Source organism: Rhodamnia argentea, chromosome 5 (genome assembly GCF_020921035.1).
Source record: "Rhodamnia argentea isolate NSW1041297 chromosome 5, ASM2092103v1, whole genome shotgun sequence".
Taxonomy (NCBI): domain Eukaryota; kingdom Viridiplantae; phylum Streptophyta; class Magnoliopsida; order Myrtales; family Myrtaceae; genus Rhodamnia; species Rhodamnia argentea.
Window position 1 is genome coordinate 28832302 of NC_063154.1, and position 24852 is coordinate 28857153.

The 24852-nt window shown below is 39.8% G+C and overlaps 2 protein-coding genes across 2 annotated transcripts; both read left to right on the forward strand.

Moving 5' to 3' along the window:
- Positions 1-3768: 3768 nt before the first annotated feature.
- Positions 3769-6894, forward strand: LOC125315308 (disease resistance protein At4g27190-like). The gene is made up of 3 exons (XM_048279760.1): positions 3769-5448; positions 5605-6687; positions 6880-6894. Exons 1-3 carry the CDS (start codon positions 3808-3810, stop codon positions 6892-6894), a joined length of 2739 nt encoding a protein of 912 aa, XP_048135717.1. The 5' UTR covers positions 3769-3807.
- A 1719-nt stretch (positions 6895-8613) lies between these two features.
- On the forward strand, positions 8614-9319 carry LOC125315309. The gene has a single exon (XM_048279761.1). The coding sequence runs from the start codon at positions 8726-8728 to the stop codon at positions 9317-9319; it is 594 nt and encodes a 197-aa protein (XP_048135718.1). The 5' UTR covers positions 8614-8725.
- The last annotated feature ends 15533 nt before the right edge of the window (positions 9320-24852 follow it).

A 24852-nucleotide genomic window follows, 5' to 3' on the forward strand; every position in this document is an offset into this window, starting at 1 on the left:
TATATGGATATTTTCGTGAAAGATAAAATGCATTCTTCATTAATTCATTTTTATAAGAAATCATTCATTTTTCGTGAAATGAAAATAATCTAAATTAATATATTTTATTATCTTTTTTGGCTTTTCTTTTGGTTAATCTTTATTTGGTTTGGTTGATTGATTTTTGTTGATAAAACAAAAATAGCACTAAAAACAACATGTTTTTGCCATTAACGAATGTCTTTACAACATATGAAAGTTTTACCATATATGAAAATCACTTACCCCTATAATAGATACATTTACCAAGTACAAGTAGCACACATTTAGAGTAATACGCAATCTTATCAACATATTAGAAATTGATCGGAGGCGATTGCTTTTCAACGACAAACATCTAATTTTATGTTTAGATTAGTTGATGATGGAAGCCCCTCTTAAAATATAAAAAAAGTACTTGAGGATGTACTGACCAACCACAAAGGGGTTTTTGGTTTTCCTAGATACGACGAGAAAATTGAATTTTATGCACTACTAACTAGCTTATAGTTTATACTTATCAAGCTAATTACAAAGAAATATGTGCCTCATGACTTTTATTGTTTTGACTCAGTCAAAATACTTTCGAACGGTGATAATGCATCTACCCAATTGGGGGTAAATTGACCTTTCCAACCTAACAATCTTGTTTGGACAAAAAAAAAAAACAACAATTTTGATGGGCATGTTTGTCATGTGAGACTAATAGACGCATAGAAATTTAGCCAACTAACATTCAACTATATCCGAGGCCAATATGATGAATACCCATCATATGCTACTATTACTTTAACATTATACTTACTAACCATCTCTCTTGTACAATTATTGAATATCCGTAGTATGGTAATTTTTACGTTGACATAATCATTTTCTTAAGAAGTGTTATAGAATGTAAAGTAAAATTGCTCGTTACTAAAAAATGTCATGCTTACTTAACTCCAGGATTGGTGCAGTTGGTTGAGGCACTGCGAAAGTTTTAGCTCGAAATTGGAGAATCGTTCATTTGAATCCCGCAAATTGCGTGCAAGCTGTTTTGGGTTAGAGTCACCTACGCGGGGGCCTAAGCTTAACTGATTTTGTAGGATATTTTATTGGCTTAACCTCCACACCTGTGGCCCTAGATTGTAGCGAAAATAATTGCATACTTTAGGAGAATGCTAACTTCATATGGTAATTTTTTTTTCTAGTATGTGCACTTATTCTCCATATATTAGGTAGTTACTATGCAAAAAGTCCTTATCAACTTAATTACAAAGTGAACGTCCCTGATGACTTTAATTAGTCATAACATTGTTTTTAAAAATTAGGCGTAACCTTTTCGAATAGTCATAATGGATATACAGATTAAGGAGCAATTTCAAATATTCTAATCGAACACTTTTGGTTGGCAAAATAATTAAACAACTTCAATATTTCCTTATGAACTGAGTTTTTTTTTTCCACTTAAAGGAATGATTTGAGGTGCTTTCCGTCAATAAACCTCTCAAAGTTCGGAATATGATAAATGAAAAGTCAAGACATATTGTCCCCAACGGTCAACATTAATTAGATATTAGTACGTGACCACTTAACGGTGGAGGAAAGGAAAGAGACTTAGATATTGGTGCTCGTGATCGGTCAAGCGGAGAAATAATCAAATGCGTGATACAAACATCATAATTTTTATACGGCGATCACTTAAGCATTATATTCTTTTTTGGATCATTAAGTGTCATGATTTATGTATGATGCTCACTTGAGAATCATGATTAGTATATAACTTTTTCAAAGATCATTTGAACGCCATAAGATTTTGAAATAACAAGTGCCATGCCATGTTGAATTTCTGAGATTCTTGAATGAATGTACCTAAAACAGTTTGGTCCTTCAGTTGTGGTTTGAAAATTATCGCACTCACGGCGACGTTTAACATATGGTTTGCAAGTCCACGTTGGTGGCTTGACAGATGGGACCCACTGCGGTCTTTCTTTCATTTTAAATCGTTGGATCTCCAGAACTGAAGCTCACCCGTTGATTCGTCGTCCTTTTCTGCGCTCAAATCTTATTCCCCTCTTCTTCTCTCAATCATTCTTGCTCTGTTTCGCTCTTTCTTCTCCTCGGCCAAACCATCCTTCTTATTCTTCTTCACTGTCTTCCCGTTTTATCGCTCTTTCTTTCTCGATAAGAAAAAATCAAAGCAAAATGTCGATTGATCCTGCCATTCCTGTTGCATCTTTTAAGAGGGGCTTCCATAATGAATTGGTCTAACCATAAAATTAGATGTTTGCCGTTGAAAAGCAATATGTACCGATCAATTTCTAGTATGTTGATAAGATTGCGTATTACTCTAAATATGTGCTACTTGTACTTGGTAAATGTGTCTATTATAGGGGTGAATGACTTTCATATATGGTAAAACTTTCACACGTAAAGACATTCGTTAATGGCAAAAACATGTTATTTTTAGTTCTATTTTTGTTTTATCATAGCAATATCAACAAAAATCAATCAATCCAACCAAATAAAGATTAACCAAAAGAAAAGGAAAAAAAAAAAAAAAAAGTTAATTGAATGTTTTTGCACTACTAACTAGAGTATCTTATCGACCTAATTACAAGAATTATTTCGACCAAAAAAAAAATTACAAGAATTATGTGCCTCATGACTTTATTGTTTTTACTTAGTCAAAATATTTTCAAACGGTGATGATGCATCTACACAATCGGGGGTAAATTGACCTTTCCAACCCAACAATTTTGATGGGCATGTTTGTTATGTGAGACCAATAGACGCATAGAGATTCAGCCAGCTAACATTCAACTATATCCGAGTTCAATATGATGAATACCCATCATATACTACTATTACTTTGACATTATACTTATTGAGCATCTCTCTCGTAAAATTATCGAATATCTGTAGTATGGTAATTTTTATGTTGACATAATCATTTTCTTAAGAAGTGTTATGGAATGCAAACTAAACTTGCTCGTTATTGCAAAAATGTCATGCTTGCTTAACTCCAGGATTGGTATGGTTAGTTGGGGCATTGCTGAAATTTTAAGCTCGAAGCTGAGGAATCGTCCGTTTGAATCCCACAAGTTGCGTGCAAAGCTGTTTTAAGTTAGAGCCACTTGCACATGCCAAGACCTGAGCTTAACTGCTTTTGCCGGATATTTCATTGGCTTAACCTCCACACTTGTGGCCCTAGATTGTAGCCAAAACAATTGCCTAATTGAGGAGAATGCTAACTTCATATGGTAATTTTTTTTTGTAGTATGTGCACTTATTCTCCATATATGAGGTAGTTACTATGCAAAAGGTCCTTATCAACTTAATTACAAAGGGAACGCCCCTGATGACTTTATTTATTTTGTCAATAAACCTGTTAAAGTTCGGAATATGATACATGAAACGGCAAGAGACTCGAGACATGTCGTCACCTAACGGTCAACATGAATTAGATATTAGTGCATCGCCACTTAACAGTGGAGGAAAGGACGGAGACATCGGTCCACGTTGGTGGCTTGATAGATAGGACCGACAGCGGACTTTCTTTTATTTTAAATCGTTGGATCTCCCGAACTGAAGCTCACCCATTGATTCGTCATCCTTTTCCGCACTCAAATCTCCTTCCCTTCTTCGCCTCACAATCATTCTTGCTCTGTTTCGCTCGTTCTTCTCCTCGGCCAAACCATCCTTCTTCTTCTTCACTACCTGCTGCTCTTTTTCTTCATTCTATCTCTCTCTCTCGGTCTCCCCGTTTGATCGCTCTTTCTTTCTCGAAAAAGGAAAAATCAAAGCAAAATGTCGATGGATTCTGCTGTTTCTATTGGGTGGGATGTCTTGAAGTGGGTAGTTGTTCCCGTCAAGCGCCAATTCGGATACGTGATCTCCTCCAAGAGCTACGCCCAGGATCTTCAGAAGGAGGTCGGGAAGCTGGCGTACGAGGCTGATATGGTCCACAATGACGTGGAAGTGGCCAGAAACAATAGCCGGGAGGTCTACAGTCATGTCGTGGAGTGGCGGGCAAAGGCTGAGAAGGCCTTGAAGGAGGCGCGAGACCTGTTGGGCGACTTCGAAAAGGCGAGCAAGACTTGTTGCTATGGGAGTCTTCCCGAACCCTGTTGTCGCTATCAGTTCAGCAGGAAGGCCAAGCACATGATCGAGGGCATTCAGCAACTCGCTCAAGAATTTAGTGAATTCAAGTATATTTCCTTCAGTGGTACTGCTCCAGGGAATGCGGCTGCTTCGACTCCGGCCAAGAGAGAAGGCAAAGATGTCGTCCAGTCGACCATATCGATGGCCTCAGCTTCTTTTGCCTCGATGTCAATTAAGCTTAAGGACGACGGCATGGTCCAATCCAGAGAATTGATCATGCAGGAGATCATGGCTGCTCTTGCTGATAACAACAATAGCGTGGTCGGGATTTACGGAATGGGCGGGGTCGGCAAGTCCACCCTATTGGACGACGCCGAAAGGAGGATAAAGAAAGCGAAGTCGTTTGATTGGGTCGCTAAGGCCGACGTGTCGGAAAATCAAGACGTCAAGAGGATTCAAGGAGAGATTGCGCACGCGTTGGACCTGGACATAAAGGATGTGGAGTACGTCAATTCGCGAGCGGAACGTCTGCGCACGAGGTTGGAAAAGGAGGTGAGGGAGAAGAAGAAGGTGCTCATAATACTGGACAACCTGTGGAAAGGGCTTGACTTGAAGTCAGTAGGCATTCCTTGCGGACACAACAACAAAGTCATAGGATGCAAGTTGCTGTTGACGTCAAGATTTCAAGATGTTTTGCGAAGGGAAATGGGCTGCGACAGGGACTTCCTCCTCGATGCGCTGAAGGAGGAAGAGGCAAAAAGATTGTTTGAGAGGACGGTGGGCGACAAAGTTCATCACGATCCGTTCAAATCCCTGGTGGATGAAGCACTCAACAAATGTGCAGGTTTGCCTTTCCTAATTATTGCAATGGCGAATGTTTTTAGAGACGCCGATTTTCGCGAATGGAAGGATGTTTTGAGACAAATTGAGATGTCTACCAACAAAGGAATCAGTGAAAGAATAAACGAGATGCTGCAGTTGAGCTATAATCGTTTCAAAGGGGAAGATGGCAAGGAGGTGAAGTCATTGTTACGGCTATGTGTCGTTTATGGTGTCTCTAAGCCCTCTCTTGAAAACTTGCTGAGGTACGGCGTGGGTTCGAGGTTATTTCGAGAAGATAGCAGCATGGAAGAAGTGAGAGACAGGTTGAGCTCACTGATCCGAACCCTGAAAGCCTCATCCTTTTTGTTAGAAGACGATGAAGATGTTGATGGTTTCAAGATACACGACTTGGTTCGAGGATTCATTGCCTCAGTAGCTTCAAGTGATGACCCTCTTCTGGTGTTGAAAAATCATGATAAGCCGGCGATAGAGTTGCCGAAGGATAAGCTCAAAAGTTGCACAGCGGTATGCTTTCCCTACGTCGACAAGGAGGAGCTTCTTGAACAGTTAGATTGCCCTGAAATGCGGATCTTTTTGTTGTTCACAAACAATGAATCTCTTAAGGTCCCAGGCTCATGTTTCAACTCTATGAGAAAACTCATGGTCTTACATCTTTCTCAGGTGCGGCTCACTCGTTCACCTTCGCCGTTTCAGTTCTTGGAGAACTTACACACTCTGTGCCTAAATGGTTGTTCGTTAGATGATGTAGTCATGATTGGCGAGCTAAAGTGGCTACGTGTTCTCAGCTTTGCGAACTCCAAAATTCAACGATTGCCAAAAGAAATTGGACAATTGGTGGAGCTGCGGTTGTTAGACTTAAACCATTGCTCAAAACTTGAGATAATTGAACCGGGTGTTCTTGGGAGCTTGATGAAATTGGAGGAGTTGTATATGGAGAATAGTTTTGATCATTGGAATGCCGTGGAGCAAACTCCACCCACTAATGCCGGGCTTATTGAGTTGAATAACTTGAAGAATCTCTGCACTTTGCATGTGTCCATTCTTGATCCGAGTGTGCTCCCGGAGGATCTAAACATCGAGAAACTAACCAAGTACCAAATCCGGATAGGTGATGTGCCACATTGGCGAAGTCGCAACGGTTCAAGTACATTGGAGCTTCAGTTGGATCCAATGAGCGATATTCTACGGAAAGGATGCATACATACTTTATTAGGCAAAACTGATGGTCTCTTTTTAGACAGATTAAATGGAATTGAGCAAAGTATTTGCGCGTTATCACATAAAGGCTTTCCGAAATTAAAGTACCTACGGGTCGAGAATAGTCCCTCCGTCCATTACGTCCTCCAATCACCATCACATACAGAGTTTAAGATGTTGGAGTCATTACTTCTCGATAGCCTCATCAACTTGGAAAAGATATGCAACAACCACATCTCCTCCAATTCCTTCAGTGCATTAAAGGTAGTACGAGTTGAAAACTGCGACAAGATGGAAGTTTTGTTTCCTCTTTCATTATTGAGAGAACTTCCACACCTTGAAGAGATCCAAGTTGTTAGATGTCACTTAATGCGGGAGATTGTAGAAGTGGATGATTGTGGCAAACTTGAGTTGCGGAATTTGCATGTCTTGAAATTGCGTGATCTGCCGAATATGAAGAACTTTTGTACCGCCGGGATGGCTCCTTCAAGTTGTACATCAAACGACCATGTTGGCACTCAAGTTGCATTCTTCAACGGGCAACGGGTAACTTTCTATCTAAACAATATGTTATTTGATGATCTTTTGTTCATTTGCTAATTAGATGTGACATAGATTATTGTCCTTATTCTTTCTTCTTCTTCTTTTTTCAGTTCATTTTCTGCCTAATTACATTATCCTAATCATGCCTTCTCTGTAATTGCGTAAAGCAATCTTACGTTACTCTTCATTGTGTAGAACTCCACCAAATAGAATGAAATCCACGTAAATTTAGATTGTGATAGGACTAGAGTTATTTGCAGCTTGCATGCGGCAAGAAAAAATATGATATCTAGATGGCTTAGGTAAAAATCAATACGAAGAATGGGCAAGGGGTTTGGGTTTTCAAATAGTAGCAACGATGCTAATCTAATTGATGCACGTCTTTTCCCTATCGTGTGTTTCAATAAGCACTTAGTCATTGCATAGGCCCTACAAGTACAAACGCACACAATTACATGCATATTCATACTTGCAAAGCATATAAAAGATATAGATATATGTAAGCACTTTGGGCATAACAAACATAAATCTTCAACTTCTAATTGAAAAAAAAAAAAAGAACATACATCTTCAACTTGTGCCAATATCTCGTAGTCGAAGGCATTACTGAGTGACTTTAAGGAAAAAGTTCACGAGATCCCCCATGAAGATTTAAATCGGTAAACACTTACTTCGAAAATGTGGTTATATAAATTAGGGCGTATTGAAATTAAATAGCTGAATAGGGAGGCCATATGCACAATGAAATTAAAAAAAATTAGCCTTTTCTTTGATCGTTTCATATGCTTGGGATATATTTCAAAGCCCTTTTCACGAAGTCAACCATCTTATTATTATTTTTTGTCATAATCTCTTTCAAGATCATTGCTTTTTTTTCCTCATTTTTCTTTATTTATATTGGAAATTTTCAACTCATTGTAAAAAAATCACATGTGACAAATAGGTGGAAATTGTAATTAATTGTTTAACAATTTTTTAGCGTAGTAGGTAAGCTGTTAAATTGGTTATTGTTAGTAATAGAAGTAAGTAAACTAAGGACAAACAGTGACAATTATCGTTGAAGTTGATGGTGGAGTTCAAGGCTCGTGCAATATATTAGTTTCACAAGTTATTAAACATGAGCTTATATGGAGAGAAATTTAAGTTGTCATTATAAATTTATCAAGTACGAAAGGAAATTAGCCCTGTCGTAGGTCTATTCTTATTATATAAATTACAATATTTCACGCATAAATTGATTGGGTCTGGCAAAGCCCAAGCGGGCTTAGGTGGATGGCGAAGGCGTCAAAAGGAAGTTACTTGTAGTAACTAAACTTTTATGACAGTAATTTCCCTTATGAAGTACTAAATTACTTTTCAAGATTGCTAAGTTTCCTTAGGTGGGTAGTAAATTAGACATACCTTTCTGTAATTAAGGAATTATAGCATAATAATTTACTTCTCGTGATTGAAACTTGCCTTGTTGATCACACCATGAGATGTTGTCCTTTGTTTGTAAGTTGCCTATGTCTTTCATAACCACGGTCATTCTACAGTTTCTATATAATTTTGTCATGGTAGTAATGTGCATTGTGAGATAGTGTAGTACTTTTTGGCAATCATCCGACAAAATGAGCAATGTAACATCGAAGTAGTAACATAACCTAAGAGGGAGTGGTTTACCTTATAGGAAGGAATTTATCTTGAATGTACTTCCTTTTGCTCTAAGGATCAATAATCTTCGTAGTCATTAGCAAACTGAATGAATGCTATTTCTTGACGACTGTAGTTTCCCTTATTGTTAATAAATTGCATACAAACTCTAAACCGTCCACGAATATATTGCAAATAAAAAAAAATGAAGTTCATTAGTTGTTTTTGTGGTCGTGAAGTACCTATTCTGATTGTAAACTAGCCTTTGTTATCATAGATTTTTGTAAATGCAAAAATTATCCTAAAGTCTGTAAATTTTCTTCCGCAACCATTTGTAATAACCTGCTATAGCACGTATGCTGATGGGTCTATCCGTCAGGTTTCAATCCCATCCTTGGAGTCCTTGACAATGGCTGGACTTCCTAATCTGGAAGATATATGGACCGATGAATCTCCATTGGGGCTGAGCAGTCTCCAATTTCTTGAGGTCTCTTCATGCAAATCTCTGGCAAAGGTCATCAACTCCAGGTCACTAGTAAAACTACACAAGCTACACACTTTAAAGGTACAAGCTTGCGTTTCGGTGCAAGAAATTTTTGACCTCGACGGACTAGGCACCAGTGCAAATATCGAGACTCTTCCTGAGCTAGACACCATCTCTATAAGCGGATTACCACGCTTGAGGTGCATATGGAACAAGAATCCTTGTGGAATTGTGAGATTCCATAAATTAAAGCAATTGAAGGTGTTTGGCTGTAACAGCCTCGAGTTTCTGTTTTTCCCATCCATGGTTCAATCTCTTGCACAATTAAGAGAACTAAATGTACGAGATTGCAAGAAGATGGAGACGATCATCATAGAGGATGAAGGGTTGGGATTAGACACATCAACAACTCTAGTATTCCCGATGTTAACCGATTTACGGGTTGTACGTTTGGAAAGTTTGACGTGCTTCTCTCGCAGAAAGTGTAAGATTGATTTTTTTTTCTGGTTTAATCATTAAAGATCTTCTTAGATTAATTCATCATTGCAATGCAAAAGATGGCATTCCTTTCATCTAATTAAAAATCGATGACAGGTTCCCGAGAAGCTTGGAGTGAGGATCGTGTCAAATCACGCAATACTACCCTCTTCAATCAAGAGATACGTAACAAACGCTACGTCAAGATCTTAAATATAACAAAAATCCAATCATTGCATCAACTTTATGGGCATAGCACTTCACAAGTTTACATGCTCTGTATTTCAAGTTGCCACGTAGCGTTACAAATAATTGGCTAGTTTCAATTCACATCAATGAGGGTTGGATCAATCACGGCAAAGTATTAAGAGATTGTAAAAGATGATATATACATATGGATAATTGTTATGCCAGCCAGCTAAATAAGTAAAACTAACAAATAAATAGTTATATTGGAGACAAAGCATGATCGTCAAGGCCCACTTTGGTTAAAATTGATTGCTTTCCATATGATCACCGCACCATAGAAGCTGAATAAGCCAAAGTAGAGTTACTCCTCAAATTGTGATTTTGAATTGAAATGAAGAATATAAAGTAGAGTCACTATACATACAAAAGTTGGATAATTAATCTCCAAGGAGCTCAAGTACCAACTCTCGGATTCTGTAGTTAAAGTCACTCCCGATAACTATATAGTAAAAGATTGTGATATAGCGATGTCATTGGAGAGCACTATATTTTTGAATTTTTATTATAAAATTTATGTGTATTAAGTTCATATCAATTCATGTCATTTATGGATTTGTCGGATAATCATTTCAAAACAAGTTAATTCATATTGTAAATTGCCAGCCTTTCAATTCTTATTTCTTTTAGCTACATCCTCATGCAAAAGGAATGTGGTTCTGGTTGAGAATTTCTTTCCGTAAAGAGGCGTGGGACGTTCACAGAGTGCTTACTTCATGCTTTCTTTACTTCTCTTCTTTCCCTCACCGTGCTCGGTCAACGGTGTACCTTATACAATCTAGTAACCCTTTAGTCCATGTCGGTATTGTTGTCCAATCCATGCTTTGTGTTGTAAGCTTTTTCCAACTAGATTTCTTTGGCTAGCATTCCTCTTCTTCTTTTTTTCATTTTCATGGCGAGAAGTGAGTGACAAAAACAGAACATGCTACTCTCTTGATATTCGAATTGAAAATGCAAGCATCTTATACATGCTATCTATGAACCATGAATGGTCATTTACATGAAATCAATATTCTGTACTTTAAAAAAACATAGGGAAATATAGCTTAAAAATGCACTGATATCCCAAATTATATGCATATTTTTCACACGTATTTTTATACCTTTAAATGCTTCAAACATGTACAAAAATGTACCACAACATAGAGCATTTCAATAGGAACACGTCGGTACCAAGAATGCGCCGATCGGACCTCATACGCATATTTAATTTAAGGCAAAACAGGAAATTTACGTGCAAAAAAAAAAAAATATCGCGAAATTGTCAGCCAGTTGCAAAACAGGAATATTCTCGCGTGAGGGAGGACAGAACCAAAAAATATGCAATGTGGGGAAAAAAAAAAATTCGCTACAGCCGCCCACGCGCCCACACTGCTGACCCTGCACATAATCTTTGGCGCATGGCTTGCACGCGCCTACAATTTTTATCTAACAATTGGATCATCCAACACGGTAACAAAGCAATAAATCTTAAAAGGAAAATTCAATCAATTAAGTATGTTGAGTTCTTTCAAGTGTAAAATGATATAAATAAGTTTTGTTCGTTTTGACCCAAGCAATCCCTTCTTCATTTTTGTTTTTTAACCTTTTCAATTTTTTTTAGAGTGATATGATATTGAATAAAAATGATTGATATTGACGTTAACCGGAAGTAATGATGTCCTTAACATATTTCACGTATATTTTGGAGAAATTAAAGATTATTACTTGATAAATTGTAATATTATTTATATCGCACATGTTTAATTTGAGTAAATTAATAGAAACCTAACAGGCTAACTAACAAAGTATGAGGAATAATACACTAATTTTGAAGTTAAACTTGTCCAAAATGAAACATTGAAACTACTTCTAGTAAAATGAAAAATGAAATTTGCTAATATGGACAAATCAAACAAATTTGAGGAATATCGTCCTTTTTGTTTTCAAATATTTCATGTTGTCTTTTGAACTGTCCTTAAAAAACATGGAGAGACTAATAATATGTCAAAACATAAACAGAAAAGCTTTGGTATGTCCTTTGCAAGATGAGGATACGGCCACAATGGACAGACCAAGATTGTTAGGACCACCGCTTCTTCCATATGTATTCATGAACTTTTCAAACTAACATAATCACTAATTTCTTGAGCGATACCGCAGGTTGAGTTTCCTAGCTTGGAGACATTACACATCTGGTATATGGATAGTATTGATATAATATGGGACAATCAAGTTGCTGCGGAGTCTTTCTGCAGACTAAAATTGCTCAGTGTTTATGAATGCAACAAGCTAGTGAACATTGTTCCTTCTTACATTCTTGGACGGCTCAAGAGCTTGGAAAGTTTGGAGGTAGAATCATGTGATTCGCTTGAAGTTGTTTTCAAACTGCAGCCGTTGAGTCCTCTAGATGGACATCCCATTGCTCATTTCTCGTTAAAAAAGTTGGAGTTAGGGGGATTATCAAAGCTAAAGCGTGTATGGGATAAGGAACTTCACTGTCAAGTCAAATTCCAGTGTCTCCGTTCTGTTACCGTTTTCAGATGCGAGAGCCTCACCTCTCTGTTTCCAGCCTCCGTAGCTAGGGATCTAATGCAACTTGAGGAGTTGAAGATCGATGAATGTGGTGGCCTTGTGGAACTCATCAAGAACGACGGACTAGATCCCAGGGATGCGTTCCCTGAGTTAGCCTCTCTCAAGCTTAAGCGTCTACCAGAGTTGAAGTGCATCTACACAGGAACACATGCTTTACGTTGGCCGGCATTGAAGATCTTGAAGGTGGATGGCTGTAGCAAAGTGGAGATACTTGCTTCGCAACTTGAGAATGAGATGCCACCTCATAAACAACCTCTCTTCTTGATAGAAAAGGTACGACCCAATATTTTTTTATTAATTAATTTCTTGCTGCTTCGCCGGCAAATTGCGATTGTGATTACAATTGAGTGCAAACGGGAATGTAGGGATTTACTTGAGTGCAAACGTGGGTACAAGAAGTCAAATGAAAAAGATCGGTGATAATGTCTATTGCATGGGGTGCATTTCCTTCCGTCGAATTGCATGAGACTCAACATCTTAAAATGCAGGACTTATCCCACAATACACGAACACTCTTTTAACTAAGCTGGTTTTAGATTCTGACTTGACTAATTTCTCAGGGCGCATTCTCAAATGTGCAAGAGTTAAAATTGGATTTATATGGACGGATGGAGTTATGGCATGGGCATTCTCATGACAGAGAATTCTTCGGCAAGGTTAGAGTTCTCAAGCTTCATCATTTATCGAAGGAATCTGCAATGTCCACATGTCGTCTTGTTCGGAGTTTAACCAACTTGCAAGAGCTGGTTGTACGTAATTCTGATATAGAAGAGCTGAGCGACATTGTGGAAGCCAAAGAAGGCCCAAGGCACGAGCTAAAAGTAACACCACCATTTTCCAGATTTTTTCAACATATCAAGACTCTAGATGTGTCATTTTGTGATGGGTTATCAAGGATGTTCACACCAACAATAGCTGAAAATTTGGTGGAACTCACGAAATTGAGGATAAGTAAATGCAAAATGTTGACAGAAGTCATTTGTGACGATGGAGGTGAGGAGGGGCTTGCGGTGGTTTTCAATCAATTGAAGTATATGGAGCTTGATGGGTTGACGGGGCTAAGATGTTTCAGCTCAAGTAAATGCACTTTGATGTTTCCACTCTTGGAAGATGTCATTGTGAGTGGATGTCCCAGCATGAAGTTCTTCTCTGAGGGACTAATAAATACGCCAAAGTTGGAGAGAGTACAAGCATCAACAGAAGCGTGGTTTTGGGAGGAAAACCTCAATATCACCATCCAAAATATGTTTAAAGAAATGGTATGCATCGGTTATCAAATTTTGTTCAATTAGATGGTCTTGTTGCGTTATGCTAACTAGAAGTTTACATTTAATGATGCTTTTTCTAATAGGCTACGGTTGCGGGAGAAAAGTCGATGCGGCTATCTGAGTTCTCCGAGCTAATTGAAAAATGGCACAGTGAACTTATTCCCATCAAGCCCTCTTGGCAATTAGCATCACTGGTGGTGGATAAATGTCCATCATTTACTAATGCTATTCCATCCAGATTGATACCTGTTTTAAATGGAGTGCAAAGACTGCAAGTGCGCGATTGCGAGTCGCTAGAAGAAGTATTCAATCTTGAAGGGCTGGATGGTGTGCGAAGCACTCGGTTGCTGCCTTTCTTACAATATCTACACTTGGTCAATTTGCCAAAGTTGTGGCGACTATGGAACAACCATCTTCAAGGGACGCTGCACTTCGATAGGATAGTTTGTCTCACCCTTTATAAATGCAGCAACTTGAGACATGCTTTCACTCCATCCATGGCTCGGTGTCTTGCCAATCTATTGCAGATGGAAATAAAGGAGTGTGGTCAAATGGAAGGAGTGATCGCAGAGGAAGAAGGGCAGGGAAGCGCGGTGGAGAAGATTACATTTCCTTATCTTAAACGGATGACGCTGGAATGCTTGCCCAATATGACTAATTTTCTCTCGGGGAAGAACCGTCCGCTGGAATGCCCCGAATTAGAAGAGTTGACCATTGCCTACTGTCCCAAGATGAGAAGCTTAACTTGGCAACCTTTGATGGAGATAGACCACCGCACTCCTTCACTTTTTACTCCGGAGGTCAGTCTTGTTTTTCTTTATCCAATGCTTTTGATGTTTAAAATTAAACATCTTGTCAAATGGAAGCACCAATGGAAGTTGCAATGCGACATCCGCTTTTTTTCTTTTATTTGTTTTTGCCTCCGAAATCCTCAACACGACACACAATGTCATCAGTCAACGATAAGAAATTGGTTGCCCATTGCAAATTGATTAAACTTAAATTGTAGATAGGTGCCACCACTAACTAAAACTTCATAATTTTAAACCCGTTCACAAATTGGATAAACTGAAATCTTCCCAATCACTGAAATCAAAGATAAAGAAGCATGAAACTAGTCACCCGATTTTTTGGTAGGGACAAGTGGCAATAGCGTAATTCACGACCAAATGAAAATTCCATACCGGCTCTTAAGTGAACAATTCATAGCAGCTCATACAATCGTTTCTTTTTTCTTTTTTTTGTATTAGAATCTATTTTTGCATAACATGTTTTATTTGTTCACGAAGACTAGTTGCATTTTCCCGGGGATCCTCGTTAGCGTGAGAAACCTGCCTTCAATTTCTTGTCATGCAAAATTTTTAAGAAAATTGTAAAAGTATTCATGTGTTATTTGAGATCGTCATTTCGTTCTTTGGATCGTAATTCAGTGAAATGTTCTCCTATCTTTTTTGTGCATGAGTATTAACCGTTCTTTGGATCGTAATTCAGTGAAATGTTCTCCTATCTTTTTTGTGCATGAGTATTAACGGGTGGTACCGGCTGTAAGGTAGCTTATTTTGTCGCACCGCACGCGGCCTTAGTCATTAGTCCATTAAAATGAAAGCATCAAGCAACCTCTCCTTGATTGTGTCACTAACAAGTTCTAGAATGTTGTGATTTGTGGGAGGAAAGTAAGTTCATAATTCAATGTCATCAAATATATGGTGTCATTTTTCCAAATATGGCAGGTACAATTTCCTAAGCTTGAGTCGATATCTCTCTCTCACATGGAAAATTTAAGCAAAATATGGACGGACAGTCCTCAAGATGCTCTCACTTTTGAACATTTACGAAAAGTGAAGGTTGATAATTGTAAGAGCCTTGAAAATCTGTTTCCACATCGGGTGGCTGCAAGTCTAAACCAATTGGAGAAACTTCGAGTGAAGTTTTGTGCAATCAAGGAAATAGTTGCAAGTGGGGATAACAATCCACGCTCCACTACTGCTCAAGCACTTTTCCCGCAATTAACCTCTCTGATGTTTCATGATATGCCACAACTCAAGAGTTTCTGCCCCAATTTGCCTACTTTGAACTGGCCATTCCTAAAGGAATTGCGAGTGACACATTGTGACAAACTGAACATGTTTCCTTTGGTGGCAACCATGAACAAGTGGCCTCGGAGCGATGATCATCAGGACATTTCAAACCAAGAAACACACTCTTCATTTGAGAAGGTATGACTACAACTCTTCTCCCTCGGTTTCTACTTTGTTCTTTAAAGCACTTACTAATCTTATGTTCACTGTACATTAATCGTATCATGATACTAACATGGTATCCCTTGCCTATCGGTTTGTCAATAATATAAGATATTTCTAATATCATAAGTATACTTTTCATTTGGGGACACTTATGAGATATTCCATTATCTAAAATTACAAAATAATTGCAGATTTTTTTAGAACATAAGATATTCCTTAAGTAATCTAATTAAGTATAATGTACTTGGGATGGTCAATGAGGACTTGACGCATGGTCCTCTCCATTGTTCTCACGTTTCTCACCATTGAACTTTTCTTCTCTTTTTTATTTTGTACAATCTTTAAAAAACATACTCTAATTTCATTTCAGAAATAAAAGCATTGGAACCCTAATTCACCGTATTCTTCTTTATTCTTTAATTCACCCGTTATGTTCCACGTCCTTTGCATACTAAGGAAAACTCGAAACCCCCTTACTTATAGTTTTTAGACAACGTAAGGAACCCCATATGTTTTAGTAACACTATGAGTGCATCCCGTGACTTAGACTTGCCTTTTACAGCACATGATTTCTTGTCGAACCTTGTTGAATTTACTTCTCTCATTGTATTGGCAATTTTGCAGGGCATTTTCACCTTAGAGAGACTTTCATTAGTCAATGAGGATATTCAGATGATACATAATGGAAAATTTTCTGATGATATCTTTGGCAAGCCAAAAGCACTAACATTGGCATGTTTTCATGATGAAAATGCCGTCTTTCCTTCCAGTTTCCTCCTACAGAGATTTCCTAATCTAAAAAGCCTTGAGGTTTTTTGTAGTGCCTTTGAAGATATATTCCCTGATGAAGGATTTGTGGACAAGGGAAAACATCCAGTGCTTGATAATTTAAGAGAACTTAAGTTGAGCAAGCTACACAACCTAAAGCGTGTCTATAGAGAAGACTATTTAATCACAAAAATTCTTCAAAGCATCAACAAATTTGAGGTTTGCGATTGTCCTAATTTGACAACATTATTTCCGGCCATGGCATATTTTCGGAATTTGACGGAGTTAGTGGTGAAGAGTTCCTATGGATTGGTACATTTAGGAACAGTTTCAGCGGTCACAAATTTGGTGCATCTTGAGAAGATGACTATAATAGGATGTGACAGAATGAAAGAAGTAGTGGCAAACGATGAAAACGAAGAAAGAAAAGCGATTTCTCTTGAGAAGCTAGAAGACTTGACTCTCCAAAATCTGCCCAGCCTAGAATGCTTCTCCTCCGCCGCAAGTTGTAGCTTCAGGTTTCCATCCTTGTGGTGGATTGAAGTGGAAGAGTGCCCAAAAATGAAGATCTTTTCTAAGGGTACGCTAAGCACGCCAAAGCTAAAGTGGGGGACACTGTTCGGATACCGCTTGAATGGAAACTTGGAGAATGATCTCAATACAACCATACAAAAGTTATCCGCATAAAAAAATGCACATAAAATTGGTGAGATCCTTTTTTTTCCTTTTTCTTTTTTTGGTCGCTTGACTCTGCTTCTCAAATTGCCCGACGCCTGAAGCATCATAAGTTATAAACTTTTTCATCTTTTCAAACTTATCTAGCCACCGACAAATGGATGGGCAGATCTTGCAAGTGGTATAGAGATCTGGAAGTTCTTGAGGCACGATCGGAGGTGGACATCATGATATCGAGGTAAGCGATTCTATTTCCAATTTCCCTCTTTCTCATTGACGACAGTTTTGAAAAAGAGGAGGGAGCTGTTGATGAGAACTGAAAATCAAGGGTAGAATAGTATCTTCACCTAAAAAAAAATTACCTAGCCCTCCCATAAAGTATTACCGTAGATGGTAAAAAGGTAATTCGCATTAGCTAATAAACCAATAAGTTAGGCATAGATGACTTTTAAAATGATAACCGATTTCTAATTGAATGACAGTAATGTGCCAAATAAGCTAATCCTCTTTCATTTGCCTCGTCAGCATAACTACTTAGAGCCCACCATCCTCAATTTCATATGTCATCTAAGCATCCCATTTGGTTTCTTTTTCCTTCAACTCCCTTATCGTTCGATATCTGCTCTTTTCTTTTCTTTTTATTGTAGGAAATTGCGTAAAAAAATCCTAACGTTTGGCTTAATGTACAGTCAAGCTCTTAAATTCGAAAAAGTGCGATGAAGTCATAAACAATTTGAATCAGATGTAGTCAAGTCCTTCCCCGATGACCACTCACTGAGATTCGTCGACGGTGCATGCTTCAAATTTCTCATAGGTATTGGTCTCTAGCAATTAATACACAAGTAGATTCAGATTAAAGTCTATTGATGACCTACTGAATAATCAAGGATGAATAAACTCATATTTAATCTCCATAAACGTGGAGGAGTCGCGGCCAAGGAATTTCTAAAGGCTAAATATCTTCAGTTTGTAGCCGGTCCCCAGTGTTTAACTTTCAATTCCCAGTTACAGAATTGCTAGTGAAACTCTCCCAGCAATGATATAAATTAAAGCTAATCTGGACTCAGCAAAGGAAATAAAGATTGACCAGCTTAAACATGATGGATTGGACCTGTTGAATTTCAGTGAATAATCTTTTCTTTTGCCCTAATTGTCTCTAACAACTAGAGGTGGCGTTTGGCCTCACGGCATAGTCTGCCCACACCCCATCAATTTGTTAAGAAAAGTTCATTAGCCACCTTGCACATCACTTTGTGAATTAGTTCTATGGATTTCAATCTCAGTACCTCTAACACTATTCTTGATACATTTTCGATCAACTAACAGACTGTCCAAACTGATGTAGGAGCAAAGCTTCAGCGACAAGATTGGGAAGGTCTGTGAATCTTATCCTGTAAGTAATGCATACACTTTCGTATCACTTTTTCTTATGCTCTCTGCCTGACTAATTTAGGTAGTATGGAAAATTCCAAACTCGAGGTGAGCCCCGGCATGGTGGCTCCTCGTAGCTCTACTTCTTAATGTTTGCGGGCAACTACATCTCTCGAACCAGCCAATAAGTCCAAGCTGCAGAATCCTTTCTTCTCAGGAGTCAAACGATCACATAACCTATTGAAGCAAAATGTGGTAAGAAAATATCATGACATAATGGGACTCGTGCAAAATTTGGTCTGGTCAACATTACTTGTGTTAGTAATCATACCTTTTGGGTTCTTAATCATAGATCACTTGCTGATCAAAAATCAACTCCGCAGACTGTCGCAGGCTGTTTTCTTAAGGGGCGCATCAATGGAAGCATGCAAGCCGCAACTCTTTAATGTTCAGACGGTTCATGACCAGTGAAGCTCCTGCACTACGCACAACATGGCTCGGGAACTTCTCTAAAGAAAGGAAATGTCTGTCCGTTCGAGCTTTTAGAATTGGTAATATTGAACTCAAAGTCTCCTTTTTCAGAAGGAATATTAAGAATTAGGCGTAAACTTTAGTGTGCCTACAAAAAAATGTATGGTTTGGTATGTTTTGTTTAGTTAATCAGATCAACTGCTGCAACTAATTGAATGGTGATGCGTTTCCCTATGTTCTTTGGAGAGCAGCGAACATCACACAGGGACATTGCATCTTCCAAAATTTCGGGTACATGTGTGCCTAATTTCCAATCTCTTTGCATATTTGCATCTTTGTTCGACAATGTATAAATTCTTATCTGACGCCAAATATTTCTGGAAGCAATTTCTTTCGCCATTGAGATGGTCACAGAAAAGGAAAGAAAGATTGTCCTGCACCAATTCTGTTATCTTGAAACATGCAATGGTCTATGGAGATCACTACACATAGAATCCAAGCAAAGTCGAATTAGAGATACAGCCATCGATAACACAAATTAAAGGACCTGTCCAGCGGCGACTCCAATGAGTCAGGCACAGCCAGATCAGAAGAGACATTACTGCTTGCTCAAGCGGCCATTTACTCCAATTATTTATGTGCCCCATCTTAGAACGTTTCGTCTCCAAGTATCTTCTGTTATCCATTGTTACTGGAGTTACTAGAGGGACTCTCCCCAGCAATAGTCAAGCCATAACCTTTTAAGCCACACATACTTCGCGGGGTTGTCGTCATCAGCTTCGTTGTTCTGATCATCTGCAGTATAACTGTGTAAGTCAAGATGTTAAATACAAAAGGGGTCAAACGCTATGAAAAGCTTGATGACGGAGTGATTCTTTATACCCATATAGATCTCATCGCTTTAAGATGATAATTTGATGCTCTGCTCTTGTAACCAGCTTCCTCTGGTAGTCCTACGAACTCTATACAATCTCTGAAACAATCATTAAATTCATACTGGCTGCTTGAAAATATGCGCGGAGCAGAGTACTCCTTGTGGATTCATCAAGATACATATTCAGGCAAACAAACAAGTTGCTACCGGTGAAACTGAGGAGCTGTCCGAACGAGCATGTGACGCTCTGCTGTGCCTGTTGGCAAGCATTTGCCGCCATCGACGGAGACGATCTTGTGTTAAAAGTCTCAATTTTCGGTGCTGGAGTTGAGTACCAGGGGCAGACCTGATATTCTCGATGGGCCAAACCCATCTTAAGAAGGTAGGGACACAACAAATATCACCAGTGTATTGATTGTAGAATCCCTTCAATTAATTACAGAACTCAATATTTTTTTTATTGTTATCTTTACTTTCCTGCAGATTATCTTTTCCTGCATTTACAACCTTTGGCGATTCATATATATCACAGGATAGTCTGTCGAGATCCGCCAAGTAAACAATTCCCTTACTTTAGCTCGGAATGCAAAGCGAGATCCCAAGAATAATATGAGTGACATAACTTTCATATAATACTCATTGGACTGTTATAACCCTTTTTTTTTCGCTCTTTTTAGTGCTACATCAGAGTAAAATCCGTGTTTTTATTTCTAATGCGACATACAAATCTTAGCTTCATTGGCATTATTCTTGATGTAATTTCTACCAACGACCAAATCGTTCAACTTTTAATGCGTTCGATTCCCAGTGTGTTCTCCTTAATGAGCTTCCGAAGGCATTCGGAAAGCTCTTCTCCGTCCTTAACATCTTTAGAGAAGATGAACAGCTTCCCGAAAGGTAGCTGTCATCCCAGACACGAATGTCTTGTCCAATTAAATGCTCCATTCAATTAAGTTGGCTCATGTAAAGCCACAGAGCTAGGTTAGATTCAGATGTTACTACCAGTTACACAGCTTGTGCTCGAGGGATGACTTCCCGTCTCCAGAGAGACGATGAACAGTGCCGGCGAAGTTTTACACCGGAGACACCTCATTTCTTCAAGATCATACTCTCTCACACACTTCACACTGGAAGGCTTGTAAGTCCTTTTCTTTAAGAATTCTTCTGGACGTACCGAGGCTTGGAAGGCCGAAGCCTTGTAGGCACTAGCCTTTTCTTTCGAGTCAGTTCGGGCTAAAATATAATCTGGCACCGCTTGTTTACGTACTTATGATGACTTTATACGTTATGAAACTGGGATATTCCGAAGATGTTTGTGAGAAAGTATGGCCGGAATCTTCCCGAAACGGTGCGTTTGAGGGTTCCGAACGGTGGAAGGTGGAGAGTGGAGTTGGAAAAATGGGATGAAGTGGTTTGGTTGTCAAAGGGATGGAAGGAATTTGCGGAGCATTACTCTATCCTTGAGGGCCACTTTTTAGTCTTCAAATACCTAGGGGACTTGGATTTTCACGTGCTCATTTTCGACAAAAGCGCAACGGAAATAGATTATTCGCTAACGTATGCCGACAGCAAGAAATTGAACCCCGGCACTGTCGAATTTGTCCCGCCTAAGATGGAAGATGCTGATGGTCACTGCAATCTTGGATCCGGTTCCAAATTGAAAGGCTTCCGAACTGATCAAGGAGCCAAGATTTTGCCACAAGATTCAAGAAGTGTGTGAACCTTAGCCTATCAAGAATGCATAGGCTTTGTGTCATTTTTTCTTATGCTCTCTGCCTTGCTCATTCGGGTAGGATGGAAAATTCCAAACGCAAGGTGAGCCCCGCCATGCTGGCTTCTCGTACCTCTACTTCTAAACGATCTCGGGCATCGTCGGCTCTCAAAGCAGCCAACAAGTACAAGCCGCAGTATCCTTCCTTCAAAGTAGTTATCCGGTCACATAATCTATTGGGGCATAATGTGGTAAGAGAAGAACCTGAGATAATGGTTCTCGTAAGGTGTCATCATATTGACATTTCTTGTGTTAGTCATCATACCTTTTATGTTCTTATTCATAGTTCATTTGTTGATAAAAAATGAACTAAGCAGAATATCCGAGGTGCTTTTTTTAAGGGACGCATCAATGGAAGCATGCAAGCCGCAACTCTTAAGCATTTGGACGGATCATGGCCGGTGAAGCTCCTGTACTACCCACAACATGGCTCGGGAAGACGATGCATCGTTCCATTTACGTCGGTCATGACAACTAATAGTCTCCCTGGTATCCCCGGGACGGACATGTACGATATCGTCCTCTGGTACTCTCAAGCCGACGATCATAATCCCTCTAGTACCCCCGGGATCGATGTAATAAGCATCTTGGATATCGCTCCTTGGTACCTCCTGGCCAACGATAATGATCCCCTAGTACCCCCGGGACGGATACATTAGGCATATTAAGTATCGTCCCACTGGTACCCCGGGCCGACGATAACCATCGCATGACCACACAAGTACGCCAATCGATGTCAACCAATCCAGTCAATTTATCATATTCCTTATAGGCAGATACACGCACGTACATGTACAAACACTCGCCTAAAGGTCGTTTCCATGCCAATACATGTAATTGGTGCCAAATATAGTCATACGAATATATGAAATTGTCCACTAAGCTTTGCACACATAACGGTGCTATTTACCCCCAAACTAGACATCCAATCCACCAATGGTCGATCAAAATATTCATTCGGACAATCGATTTAGACTATCGATTCAAGCAAGCCAATTAATTCAATAATGAATATTTGATCAAATTATGTGCACTTAAGTTTAATTCAAGAGACAATTTAACATCAGCCGATTTGATTAGTCAATCGATCGTACGCTCGTCTCTAATCTATTACTCGCTCTCGATTAAGCAATAATAATCATTCAATCGATCAATCTCATCCAATTAGCCATAGAATCTTAGCTAATTAGACTAACGTAACCAATTATCTAAATAAACTAATCCGAACGTAATTAATGACCTAACCAGGGATTAGAGATCGACTCACAATTAAATACACGAGGCGAGTACGACGTCGGTCCATGAAATTCTCGGGCTTGGGCACGGCTCGCGTGGATCCTCAGATACTCGTCCCAAATCCTCGACCATGGACTAGGACATTTGGGCTCACGGGCTCGGCCAATCGGCACACTTGTCTGGATACATGGGCACAATTTCTTGGCCCGCGGACCTGGCACACAACCCAGGCTCTTGGCCAATTTGCTCGGCACATGGCCCAACTCAACTGGGCACGGCCCTGGACCAAAACGGGACGCGGCCCATGAAACAGGGCACGGGCTGAACCGAGAACAGGGCAGGGGCTGCAAACATGGGCTGTTCTTGGCTCTTCCAGCAGCCTACGAGCTGGTGGCGGGTGGTGGGAGGGTTGGGGGACCTTAAAGGATGCCCGGGGAGGTGGTCGGAGGTTCACGGTGGCTGGAGTTATCGCAACAAGGGTGAAATAGGCGCGGCCAGAGCAGGGAAGCAGAGCAGAAAACAGAGCAGAGGCCAGTCGAGGTTTTGGGCTACTGCTCGGGACTCCACTGGTATCGGGGCTTCGTGGGGTTGTTGGTGGAGGTTTGTGGAGACCTGAGGGTCTTCGGAGACCGGTTGAGCTGGCCGGTAGGGGCCGGAAAGCAAGCAACAGCGGCAGAGGCAGAACCGGCGTGAAACAGGGCAGACAGAGCAGTGTCTCGGGTTTGAGCTGTTCAGGTTCTCCGGAGGTTTCGCGGAGGCTGTCGGCGGTCGAGGGTGGTAGCTGGAGGTCGATGGATGGCTGAGGTGGTGTTAGTGGTCGGGGGCCACTGCAGCAGCAGAAATCCGAGCAGAGCACCAGCAGACGCAAAACAGGGGACTCCGGCTGTGGGGCTGTCTCGCGGCTGTTCTGGGCTGTTGCAGCAACGACGGCGGTGGTGGTGATGGTCTTGGGCGGCGTATGGAATGGTGGCTGATGGCTGGAGGTGATGGTGGTGGCTGTGCTCGCACGAAGTGAAGGCAGAAGAAGAAAAGAAGAAAAGAAGAGGCGGCAGAGGAGAGAGAGAGAGAGAGCCAACATATTTGACTTGGGGGTCTTAGGTATAGATTGGATCCCACCTTCATCAATGCATGTAGTTCATCAATCCTAGGGCGTCACAGCTTTAGTTTTTTCTGAGACTAAGCGTAGTTTTTGCAGTGACAGATAGGACAATCTTGTCTTTCTTGATGCCTTTTCCTTCGGTGGACTGATGTGACTATGTGAACACCACAATAGGATGCTCCATGTATGGATTCCATACAAATCGCTACTCATTACTGGGATCTCTCCATTGCATATTGCAAACATCAAATAGCAGTCTTGTGTTCATCTGTCATTGTGGACACTAAAAAATAGTCAACTTTTGGTTATTAGAGATAACTGACAAGCTGAGTCGATAAACAGTTTGGTCGGAACAATCGACAACTCTCCGATAAAGTTATTGACACAAAACGTCAGTTATCAATGAGAACCTTCACCATCGACAGCCACTGTAGATTCTATTAAATGTTGGAACTCGAAGGCAATAATGATGAATCGACGATGAAAGATAATTGTTGGGTGGTTATTTTACAACTTCTTATTGATACGTGTTGTTTAATAATAGGAGATTGTAGAATAACATCTCGTAACCATGTTCCCACACGTGAGGATTCCTATAAGAATCGTTCGTGTGTAAACATCAAATGGACTATTAATACTAGGGACGGATAATGACACGTACCAGGACTTATTGAAGATCGACGAAATAACTATAAAGCTGGTGCCAACAAGGAATGATTCCGCTAAGCAGCGCACGAGAAAAGGTGGATATTTGCTTTGGAATACATGGTGGGAGAACAGTTATTGACAGTTATCTGAGTGATAAAACCGCTTTCTGAAGATACGAAGAATGTGAGTATAGCCCACATGAATAAAGGAAGAAGAGGATTGAACAGATACAAGCAATCCTAAGGCATGGCAGTTACTCGAGCATTGGAACAATTCCCCAGAGACTCGGCTCAAAAGGAAGAACGTGGGCACGATTTATCCGACTAGTAAA

Excerpts from the sequence above, each read along its gene's own strand:
- LOC125315308 (XM_048279760.1), top strand. The coding sequence starts at position 3,808 with ATGTCGATGGATTCTGCTGTTTCTATTGGGTGGGATGTCTTGAAGTGG. Across the intron at positions 5,449-5,604 it reads AGCTCAAAAGTTGCACAGCG|GTGCGGCTCACTCGTTCACC; the intron begins GTATGCTTTCCC and ends CATCTTTCTCAG.
- LOC125315309 (XM_048279761.1), top strand. The coding sequence starts at position 8,726 with ATGGCTGGACTTCCTAATCTGGAAGATATATGGACCGATGAATCTCCA.